The following is a 12,156-nucleotide window of genomic DNA, read 5'->3' on the forward strand; positions in this document are numbered from 1 at the left end:
GAAATGGAAATCTTGTGAAAGAATTGTAAAAACAAATGACAATTGTAGGCATACATGAGTCAATTCATTCAAAAGTGAAAAATAATTTTGCATTGCCGGAAACTCGGCAAAATATAACGTGATGTCAAGTTTTGGACATGTTTGATAATGATTTAGTTGCCACACTTGGGATTGCTGTTGCTCACTTGTTGTTTCAAGCGTTGCTCACCGACTTTGTGTGAACGCTCAGATCCGTGGAAAATGACAGTGAACATTGTTGGGAACCAGAAATAAAAATCTAAAAAGAGTTTTCTTTCTTTAAAACACTGTCAACATTTTTCCTGTGAGCACTATTGTAATGAAGGAGCTTAAAAACTAACATTCGAAACCAGTTTCTCAACCAAAAACAAACAGGACGAGTCGTTTGAAAACGGTTAAGAAAAGAATGACAGTTTCTGTCGAGAGCTATTGAGATGACATCCAAATGTGGTTCATAGTTAAAAGGAGTTACCGTAAATTCCGGACTGTAAGCCGCTACTTTTTTTCCCCAAACGTTCAACCCTGCGGCTTATTCAGTGATGCGGCCAATTTATGTAACTTTTCTAACGGCCGCCAGCGGCGCTCAAGTACAAAAGGTAAGATTTAGACCGGTGGAATATATGCGCCGAGGAAGACTGCAACTTCTTAGCTTGTGCACAAATTAAATTAGTGTAGACACATCCTCATCATGCAAATTGCAAAAAGAAAGGCACATGACGCAGCTTTCAAGCTAAATGCAATCGAGCAGTCCGATAAAGAAGGAAACAGAGCTACTGCACGTAAACTTTACTTTGCGAGCGTGTTGCTAGCGTGTTTTTGAATAAGGTAGCGTGGGACGACATCTTTATGTAATAGATTCTTTCCCATACTGGGGAAGACGACTTTGACGACGTCAGTTATGAGGAGGAAGATGAGGAACGTTTACCGTGATTACTACAAGGTATGTTTTTTTAACCAAGCCGTTTACTGTGTTGCGAGCGTGTTGCTAGTAGCGTTTTGCTACCCTTCACAGGCACGGTTTGGGATGAAAGTTCTAATATTATTATTAAAGCTTTAAAAACTCTCTCGGTGTACCGTCTTTCTTTGTAAATATGTGTAACCATGTATAATATGTATTTGCAACTGTATATTTTTGTAATGTATTTATTTTAGAGACTTATTCTGATATGTTTTGCACGGGCGAATGAGAAAGAAGGGGCGGAGCAAACGCGGGCTGACGGGAAGTGGAGTAAAGGCGAGACGTGTTTGTGGACACGGCGGACAATAGTGGATATATATATTTTCCCACCCTTACCTTTGGAAATATACACTTTTTTCCTTGGATTACTTTCAACGGGGCCAGGACTCTGCAGGTCTGCATCAAACCTTAAGTACCGGTATCATTTTCCATTCATTCTGCCAGCTGTGGTTTATGGATTGTGTACTTTAGATTCTAGGAATGTCAGCATGTGTTTGTCATTGATTTTTGCAATCTGGAGATGGAATAAGAGCTTGCTCTGTCCACTCCACGCATCGGCCCGGTATTGCAGTACCTCCGGGAACGGTGCGTCGCAATGATCGCAGCAAGGCTTTAAGGCTAGGACCTTAGCTTGGCCTTTTGGCTGAGAGTAAGAGTCCCGGCTCCTAGGCTTTGTAGCGTATCATGAACTGACCGATAATGGATAATGGATAATGAATAAAGAAGATAGAACAATAACCCTTAAAAAATCCTGGGTAAAATTTTTGACTGTGATATATATTTTGTTGCGGGCGCATGCGGCTTATATACAGGTGCGCCTGGTGTAAGTACAAAAGCGGCTATCCTTTTAAAATGTGATGGGTGCGGCTTATAATCAGGTGCGCTCTATAGTCCGGAATTTACGGTAGTCAAAAACAAAAAAAAGCAACATTGGCCTTCATCCTTACCTCTTCATCTTTGTACCAAGAAAGGGATTCAGCAGTGAGGACGAACCAGTAGTCCTTGGAGCCTCCTTTCATGATGCTAATGTTGATTGTCAACCAGCCTCGGCGGATAACCTGTGCACAAATATTGTTGCGAGTGCGTCAAGTTTGCATTTGTACACTTCAAAATCATACCTTTCAAGCTCCAAGGCTCCATGCCCTTACAAACGTATTTTCCCTTACAAAATTCAACATAATCATACACCATATCTTTTTTTTCAAACGTGTTTATGTAATTTACCATGTTATATTGTACATGCGTTTCGTTATCATATGTATCATCATATATGATGCATTCTGATTGGTTAAAGCAGGGACCAATCACTTTCATTCTCATTTATGAATAAGTATGCCTAAATGTTATTAAAATGCAGGGTTGGGTAGGGTTACTTGAACTGGATTACTTTCAATGACTTTTGGATTACTCCAATACCAAATATGCAAATATTTACAAATGTTTGCTTTCTTCCTATTTCGAATTCTTCGTTCGGTTTGGAAATTTCAGAATTTCGGTTCGTTTGGCAATTTGCATACTCTGCAGCCAATCAGAAGCCTGCATCGACTACCTTCGTGCTTCCGGACTCTCCCGAGCGTTATAAGGTCCAGGGTTGGGTAGGGTTACTTTAACTGGATTACGTTCAATTACTTTTGGATTACTCCAATACCAAATATGCTAATACAAGACAAAAGAAACTAAAAATGAATAAAATGATGACTCACAACACGTGGTAAGCTTTCTCTCCTGGCTTTGATCTCTGGCAAAACTAACATAAAATGCGACGAAACAAAATGAAAATCAATCCAAACAGCTTGCCAACATCATTTTTGCCGTTCCGTGTATTCCGTTACTCCCCAAGCCTGCACAAAATGGAGTCATTTCATTCATATTGAGTTTCTTTTGTCTTTTATTAGCATATTTGTTATTGGAGTAATCCAAAAGTAACTGAAAGTAATCAAGTTAAAGTAACCCTACCCAACCCTGCATATATCATATATATTGTTAATGAACATTTTGTTGTGAGATACTGAGTTGCTCGACATGAATGAGTTTTATTATAAAAAAAAGTTCAAAAATGAAGTCGCTTGGACGTTCACTGTAGAAGGAAAAAATACATGCAAATAGAATTAAGTAGAATTTTTTAATTCAAATTATGAGTTCATTTTCTGCATTCAATTATTGTTGGTAATGTACTGACTAAATGGATAACCACAAACCTGTCTTTTTTCATTTTCCCCTTTATACTTCCTTTTTTTTCTTAACTTCCTTATACAACATAATCATTCGTAATATAATGCATCAAAGCAAGTGAGCCGAATGAGTTGAGCCGAAAAAGCATGATGCATGATGGGAAATCCCCAGGCGGCAGACGCCTGCTCACAGTAGCATCAAACCGCTCGCTTTGTTTGCAACGGAAAAAAAAACGATACCGAGATAGAGGCTGCCGCGGCGAACTCGTTTGATTTGATTGATTTGCCGTTTCGTGATCGTCGGTGTATACCGGGTGGTACCTATCATTGATAAATTTGCATTTTTCCGTGCAGATTTTCTTGTACGTCGTACACGTCTTAAAATGCATAATAAACGTACTGTACTTTGTACGGCAAAAACGTACAATTTGACAGGTATGCAAAACGCGGGCTTCGCCTTTGACTCATCTTGAACTAGAGCGCTAATACGGAGCTTCAGATATGACATGAAAAAAAGGGACGAAAGAAAGAAGGGATGAAAGAAATGACGAAAGAAAGTGCAAGCAAGAAAAGAAGGAAAATAACGAGCAAGGAATGAAGAGATAAAGAGCGAGAAACAGCAAGAAAGAACAGGCATAAAAAAAACAAGAAAAAGGAAAGCTATGCAGCAAGAAAGAAAGAAAGAGACAAAGACATAGAGAAAGGGCAAGAAAACAATCTCAAAGGCAAGGTGAGGCATAAACCTGGTTAGGCATGACTCTCTTTTTGGTGGCATTGGACGCCGTCCTCTGCTGGGCACTGCAAGAAAAAACATTTTTACGTCACGAGCCAATTGACTCAAATAGATAGATAGATAGATCTCTTGATAGATGGATAGATGGATGGATAGATGTCTGGATAGATAGATGTCTAAATAGATAAATTAGATGTCTAGATAGATAGATGTCTGGTAGATAGATGTCTAAACAGATAGATGTCTAGATAGATAGATGTATAGATAGATAGATGTCTAGATAGATGGATAGATTTCTAGATAGATGTCTGGATAGAGATGTCTAGATAGATAGATGTCTAGATAGATAAATTAGATGTCTAGATAGATAGATGTCTGGTAGATAGATGTCTAAACAGATAGATGTCTAGATAGATAGATGTATAGATAGATAGATGTCTAGATAGATGGATAGATTTCTAGATAGATGTCTGGATAGAGATGTCTAGATAGATAGATGTCTAGATAGATAAATTAGATGTCTAGATAGATAGATGTCTGGTAGATAGATGTCTAAACAGATAGATGTCTAGATAGATAGATGTATAGATAGATAGATGTCTAGATAGATGGATAGATTTCTAGATAGATGTCTGGATAGAGATGTCTAGATAGATAGATGTCTAGATAGATAAATTAGATGTCTAGATAGATAGATGTCTGGTAGATAGATGTCTAAACAGATAGATGTCTAGATGTCTGGTAGATAGATGTCTAGATAGATAGATGTCTGGTAGATAGATGTCTAAACAGATAGATGTCTAGATGTCTGGTAGATAGATGTCTAGATAGATAGATGTATAGATAGATAGATGTCTAGATAGATGGATAGATTTCTAGATAGATGTCTGGATAGAGATGTCTAGATAGATAGATGTCTAGATAGATAAATTAGATGTCTAGATAGATAGATGTCTGGTAGATAGATGTCTAAACAGATAGATGTCTAGATAGATAGATGTATAGATAGATAGATGTCTAGATAGATGGATAGATTTCTAGATAGATGTCTGGATAGAGATGTCTAGATAGATAGATGTCTAGATAGATAAATTAGATGTCTAGATAGATAGATGTCTGGTAGATAGATGTCTAAACAGATAGATGTCTAGATAGATAGATGTATAGATAGATAGATGTCTAGATAGATGGATAGATTTCTAGATAGATGTCTGGATAGAGATGTCTAGATAGATAGATGTCTAGATAGATAAATTAGATGTCTAGATAGATAGATGTCTGGTAGATAGATGTCTAAACAGATAGATGTCTAGATAGATAGATGTATAGATAGATAGATGTCTAGATAGATGGATAGATTTCTAGATAGATGTCTGGATAGAGATGTCTAGATAGATAGATGTCTAGATAGATAAATTAGATGTCTAGATAGATAGATGTCTGGTAGATAGATGTCTAAACAGATAGATGTCTAGATAGATAGATGTATAGATAGATAGATGTCTAGATAGATGGATAGATTTCTAGATAGATGTCTGGATAGAGATGTCTAGATAGATAGATGTCTAGATAGATAAATTAGATGTCTAGATAGATAGATGTCTGGTAGATAGATGTCTAAACAGATAGATGTCTAGATGTCTGGTAGATAGATGTCTAGATAGATAGATGTCTGGTAGATAGATGTCTAAACAGATAGATGTCTAGATGTCTGGTAGATAGATGTCTAGATAGATAGATGTCTAGATAGATGTCGAGATAGATGTCGAGATAGATTAGATGTCGAGATAGATGTCTAGATAGATGGATTAGATGTCTAGATAGATAGAGGTCTGGTAGATAAATGTCTAGATAGATAGATAGATAGATGACTGGATAGAGATGTCTAGATAGATAGATGTCTAGATAGATAGATGTCTAAACAGATAGATGTCTAGATGTCTGGTAGATAGATGTCTAGATGTCTGGTAGATAGATGTCTAGATAGATAGCTGTCTAGATAGATAGATAGATAGATAGATGTCTAGATAGATAGATGTCTGGTAGATAGATGTCTAAACAGATAGATGTCTAGATGTCTGGTAGATAGATGTCTAGATAGATAGATGTCTAGATAGATAGATGTCTAGATAGATGTCGAGATAGATTAGATGTCGAGATAGATGTCTAGATAGATGGATTAGATGTCTAGATAGATAGAGGTCTGGTAGATAAATGTCTAGATAGATAGATAGATAGATGACTGGATAGAGATGTCTAGATAGATAGATGTCTAGATAGATAGATGTCTAAACAGATAGATGTCTAGATGTCTGGTAGATAGATGTCTAGATGTCTGGTAGATAGATGTCTAGATGTCTGGTAGATAGATGTCTAGATAGATAGCTGTCTAGATAGATAGATAGATAGATAGATGTCTAGATAGATGTCGAGATGGATTAGATGTCGAGATAGATGTCTAGATAGATGGATTAGATGTCTAGATAGATAGATGTCTGGTAGATAAATGTCTAGATAGATAGATGTCTAGGTGTCTAGATAGATAGATGTCAAGATAGACCGATAGATCGATACTTTATTCATCCCTGTAGGGAAATTCACACTTCCAGCAGTATCCTTGTGTTGAAAAATAAAAATAATAAAATAAAAGTTATAGAATACAAAAATACCCAATATAACGTGTTGATTTAGAGTATTTAAATAGTGCTACGGAAAATACACACTTTAATAAAAATAGGGTAATATGCAAATGTGGGGGTGGGGTTTAAAGTGGGCTTCTACTGCCCCGGGTGGAGTTAAAGAGCCTCATGGCATGAGGAAGAAATGATCTCAGTCTGTCCGTGGAACCAGACTGTGACAGCAGTCTGTCGCTGAAGCTGCTCTTCATACGGCATAAAGAATATTCGCGATGCTATCAACACATTCATTGCAGATGACGGGTAAATATGTAATATTATTTAAAACCTTTTAGCACATTCAATAACTTTAATAAATCTATAGAAGTTAAACCTCAACTTTCCATTTTGGTAACGGCAGGGGATTTTAGGTTGATGTGTGCATAAGATATTAAGCTTGTGAGATGATTGTATAGCAAGACTTGGTTCATTAGTTGATTATTAAGTAAATAGTCATACATTCTTATGAAAAAAACAAAATAAGGTAGAAAAAAAACAAATGATCAGAAAGAATTTCTCACTTGGCAAACCCGATGAAGTCCTCGTGATTGGTGTTGATATAGGATAATTCAATGTCGATTAACAGGAGCACCTGATGAAACAAACAACCAGTTAAGATTTTTCATCTTAATTGAGACATTTTATTGAAAATGTACCGTATTTTTCGCACTATAAGGCGCACCTAAAAGCCTTTATTTTTTTCAAAAGCTGACCACGCGCCTTATAATACAGTGCGCCTTATATATGGATCAATATTAAGTCGCAAAGTCTTGCAACTAAGGTAAGCAGCCGCCGACTCGATTTTCCCCCGAAGGCGAAGTCGTCCGCGGTGTATGCTGGGATTTATATACCGGCGTTTCATTTCCTAACCAATGTGTCAATCATCATTTGAATCAGTCACTATTGGCTAAAGTTATTCGGAGGTAAAGAGGGCGGATCCTTTTTATCATTTACAGGCTCGCATGGGCTAAAGGGGCGAAACAAAGCCTGCAATTGGCCGAAAAAGATGAATGTGAATCACACGTTGGGTTGCACTACGGCATAGAGAAAACATGTTTTACTATTCTGTCTTTGTAAATATTTGACTCTCCTGGATTTACTACACTCACGGTTGTAAGAAGACCATGGTTACGTATCATTATTGAACGTGATGGCTGCAAGAGAACTTAGGTGAGCTACGCGGATTTATATATTCCCGGTATCTTGTTTTAGAACGATCTTGATGTTTCAGTGATGAGTCTATTTTTAAACTCAATTCAATTCAAAGTGTTTATTGTCATATGCACAGTAAAGAACCCCGTTTCCCTGCACAATCAAATTCTTACTTTGCTGTCCACACAGTTGCCAGCAAAAAATCAAATGGAAACTAAAAAATGTTTGTTTGGTGACATCGTACGGACACTGTTTCCGTACATGTCTGAGACACGTATTTACTTATTTGCAAGCTTTGGGAATGTTAAGGGGGTAATCAGTTGGACCGAACTATCTGACTGTTTTGTCGACGTTCCCATTGTAGCGCCTTATAATCCGGTGCGCCTTATGTATGGAAAATATAGGACCAAAAACTATTTTTAGGGGGTGCGCCCTATAACCCGGTGCGCCTTATAGTGCGGAAAATACGGTATTTCCTAGCCGATAACCCTATATCAAATGATTGTAATTTGAAAAACACTTTTCAGACAAAGAATTGCCACTCAAAGTGCTCCATAAAAACCTCAAAATAAATAATCATTCTAATAAAATGTAATCATGACAAGGCACAGACTAACCATGTGAGGAAAGGACAGTGTAATATTTAGTGCCCCTAGTGGTACAAATAAACTTTCATTCAGAACAAAATAAAAATATTCATTTGAATACTAGATAGCTAGAGATAGCTAGAGATAGATAGCTAGTTAGCTAGATATAGAGATAGATATAAAGATGCTTTATTCATCCCGTAGGGAAATTCACACTTCCAGCAGTACCCTTCTATTGAAAATTAAAATAATCAAATAAAAGATATAGAATACAAAAATACCCCAAAATACCCAATACGGTTTTCGAACGCCTCTCAGTTCGAACAAATCGAAGTCCGACCAAAAATTTGGAGAAATTCTTGCTTCGCTGTTCGGTCAAAAAAATCGGAGTTCGAACGCCGGTAATGCGTGAGTGCGTACGCTAGGGTGCCATGCTGAGCGGCGCACGGGTGTTTTAGCCCCTTATTATGCCTCAGAAGAAAGTCGGCGCAAGCAGCAAAGTTGCTACAGGTGAAAAAAGAAAAGTAGTGCGTACAACTATTACATTTAGGAAAGAAATAATAGCAAAATATGAAGGAGGTGTGCGAGTGTCTGATCTTGCTAGGAAATACAGCATGGCTAAATCTACAATCAGGTAACAAATACTATTCATAATTATTTTCTTTATCCTTTTTTTATTTTTACACGTTCATGTTAGCATAATTTTTCATACGGAAGATTACGATGACGCAAACGTACGATTCGCCTGGGTTAGCATTATGTTTACGTTGAAGATTCAAGGTAAACATTCAGGGTGTTGGAACGGAGCCCAACTTTCAGGGTGTTGGAACGGAGCCCCCTTTCCAATGAACCGCTCACCACTTGTTGTGGAGACCCGAGTGCTAAATGACTTGTAAACCACCCGATTTTTTTATTTTTACACGTTCATGTTAGCGTAATCTTTCGTACGGAAGATTACGATAACGCGAACATACGATTAGCCTGGGTTAGCTTTATTTTTACGGTAAACATTCAAGGTGTTGGAACGGATTAAAACGATTTACATTATTTTTAATGGGAAAAATGATTTCGGTGATCGAACAAATCGGTTTTCCAACAGGGTTCTGGAACGGATTATGGTCGAGAACCGAGGTTCCACTGTACTAGGCATAAATACACAAACTATCATACAAATGATAAATTTAATAATAAAAATCATAGGTCAAAGAATTTGTATTTGATTTACCTAGTGGAATCCATACCAAGTGGTAGCCGCCATGTTTGTCTGTCGCCTTGCGAACCAAATACAGTGCCACAGAGCACAGCGTAGCAGCATTTGACAACAGTCGAGTCAAGTCACGTTTATTTGTGACGCCCTTAATCACAGAGAGTCTCAAAGGGCTGCACAGATCAAAGACTATCGCAAACTACAGACTATTATGACACCATCCCCTGATCTAAAACCTACATGAGGGAGAGGAAAAACTCAAAAACCTCAAGTCAAGTCCTGTTTATTTGTGACGCCCTTAATCACAAAGAGTCTCAAAGGGCTACACAGACCACAGACTATTATGACACCATCCCCTGATCTAAAACCTACATGACGGCAAAGAAAAACTCAAACCTCAAGTCAATTCAGCCGTGTTTATTTTTTTGGCCCTTAATCACAAAGAGTCTCAAAGGGCTTCACAGACCACAGATTATTATGACATCATCCTCTGATCTAGAACCTACATGAGGGAAAGGAAAAACGCAAAACCTCAACATGAGTCAAGTCATGTTTATTTGTAGCCCTTAATCACAAAAAGTCTCAAAGGGCTGCACAGATCAAAGACTATTGCAAACTACAGACTATTATGGCCCAATCCCCTGATCTAAGCCTACATTAGGGCAAGGGAAAACTCAAAATCCTCAACATGAGGAAAATGAAGAAACCTAGAGAAGTCAGGTCATGCTTATTTGTTTGGCCCTTAATAACAAAGAGTCTCAAATGGCTGCACAGATCAAAGACTATTGCAAACTACAGACTATTATGATACCATCCCCTGATCTAAGACCTACATGAGGGCAAGGAAAAGCTCAAAAACGTCAAGTCATGTTTATTTGTGACACCCTTAATCACAAAGAGTCTCAAAGGGCTGCACAGACCACAGACTATTGCAAACCAGACTATTATTACACCATACCCTGATCTAAAACCTATATGAGGGCAAGGAAAAACTCAAAAACCTCAAAATTCCCAATTCCCAACTTTATACCAATATTGCATTGCCCAGACCACAACCCTAAAATCAACTCATTAGGACTACCCCAATAACAGTAAAAACCATATCAACGGTCCTAAGAAGGTCCGAGTAAACACAGACTGACCTGGTCTTTGGTCTTGCTGTCCCTCTCTCTGATGTAGGTGGTGACGATTCGCTCGGTCTCCTCTCTGAGGCGGGGATACGAACCGAGCTGCCAAAAAGAACAAACGATGAGAGTACCGCAAAGATTCAAATAGTCCTGCACGATTACGAGAAAAAAAAGAGGAGAGCATGCATCTTGACTGGCCAAATAAGGAGCTCCTCAATTTAAAGCAACAGTGTGTAGTAATTCGCCACTAGATAAACCAGGAGCAGCTGAACAGAGTCAATAGATGGAGCTGGTCATAGCTCACGGAAGTGGCTAACTTTAGTGGCTGGCAGGAGAAACACCGAAAAAGCCCAGGAAAATATTGCTTGAGCAGACCAGAATTTGTCAAGCATGGGGACTCGGAATAGCCTGCAGCTAATTGGCTAACATACGTGGCTAGAGAAGGAAACAGTGGGGATTAAAGCAGACCACTTGGCAAAATTCTCCAGTCTACTTCCATATTTTCTTGTATTAGCAAGAATAAATTTCATCTTGCGATACATCATTAAAGCTGCTGTTGAACCCCGCTAGCAACAACAAAAGACCAAGTGAGCTAGATTAACCCGGAGCAGCTGAACAGAGTCAATAGATGGAGCTGGAGTGGCTAACTTTAGTGGCTAGCAGGAGACGCACCTAAAAAAAAAAAACAGTAAAATATTGCTTGAGCAGACCAGAATTTGTCAAGCATGGGGACCCGGAATAGCCTACAGCTAATTGGCTAACATAAGTGGCTAGAGAAGGAAACAGGGGGGATAAAAGCAGAAAGTGCCTGAATGACGGAACTCGGCAAGGTTCGCTTGCATACTGTGTAAAGAGAGAGACACCAAAAGACGAAGTAGCATCAGCTACCTAAGACAATAGTGTATAGCGGTAAATCATAGCCTGCAGCTAAGTAGCTTGCTTGAGGTGTTAGAGAAGGAAACTTTGGAAGAAAAAGTGGATCCATCGAACCTCACATTTAAGGCTCAGCTGTGACCGTTAAGTGCTAAAAGCACCACCGGAACAAGCTATCTTTGCAAAATGGTCACTTGGGAATCTCTGGTAATAAGATGGCAGCCAAAAATCAGGGTTGGGTAGGGTTACTTGAACTGGATTACTTTCAATGACTTTTGGATGACTCCAATCCCGAATATGCTAATAAAAGACAAAAGAAACTAAATATGAATAAAATTCCAAAATTTTGAGCAGGCTTGGGGAGTAACGGCAAAAATGATGTTGGCAAGCTGTTTGGATTTATTTTCATTTGATTTCTGTCGCATTTTATGTTAGTTTTGCCGGAGATCAAAGCCAGGAGAGAAAGCTTACCACCTGTTGTGAGTCATCATTTGATTCCTATTTAGTTTCTGTTGTCTTTTATTAGCATGTTTGGTATTGTCATTGAAAGTAATCCAGTTAAAGTAACCCTACCCAACCCTGTTTATAAGATAGTATATGAGTTTTCCCTTATTGCTTGAATCAATCGTCTTTAATTGAAACGAATCATGTATTT

At 38.2% G+C, this 12,156-nt stretch overlaps 1 protein-coding gene and 1 pseudogene across 3 annotated transcripts in view; one reads left to right on the plus strand and one right to left on the minus strand.

The window, feature by feature from the left end:
- Positions 1–12,156, minus strand: part of LOC148360475 (dynamin-2-like) — a 56,179-nt gene that overhangs the window by 19,636 nt on the left and 24,387 nt on the right. For all 3 annotated transcript variants that reach the window (XM_088341315.1, XM_088341314.1, XM_088341313.1), the window contains exons 11-14: positions 10,644–10,730; positions 7,077–7,147; positions 3,891–3,945; positions 1,924–2,034 (exon numbers count right to left, since the gene is read on the minus strand). In XM_088341315.1, the coding sequence (XP_088197441.1) occupies positions 1,924–2,034; positions 3,891–3,945; positions 7,077–7,147; positions 10,644–10,730 (324 nt within the window). The remainder of the gene's footprint in view (positions 1–1,923; positions 2,035–3,890; positions 3,946–7,076; positions 7,148–10,643; positions 10,731–12,156) is intronic.
- LOC148360476 (U2 spliceosomal RNA) lies at positions 1,407–1,572 on the plus strand (annotated as a pseudogene).

The sequence above is a fragment of the Urocampus carinirostris genome, chromosome 8 (assembly GCF_059441175.1).
Source record: "Urocampus carinirostris isolate Australia breed hairy pipefish chromosome 8, RoL_Ucar_1.0, whole genome shotgun sequence".
Classification (NCBI taxonomy): domain Eukaryota; kingdom Metazoa; phylum Chordata; class Actinopteri; order Syngnathiformes; family Syngnathidae; genus Urocampus; species Urocampus carinirostris.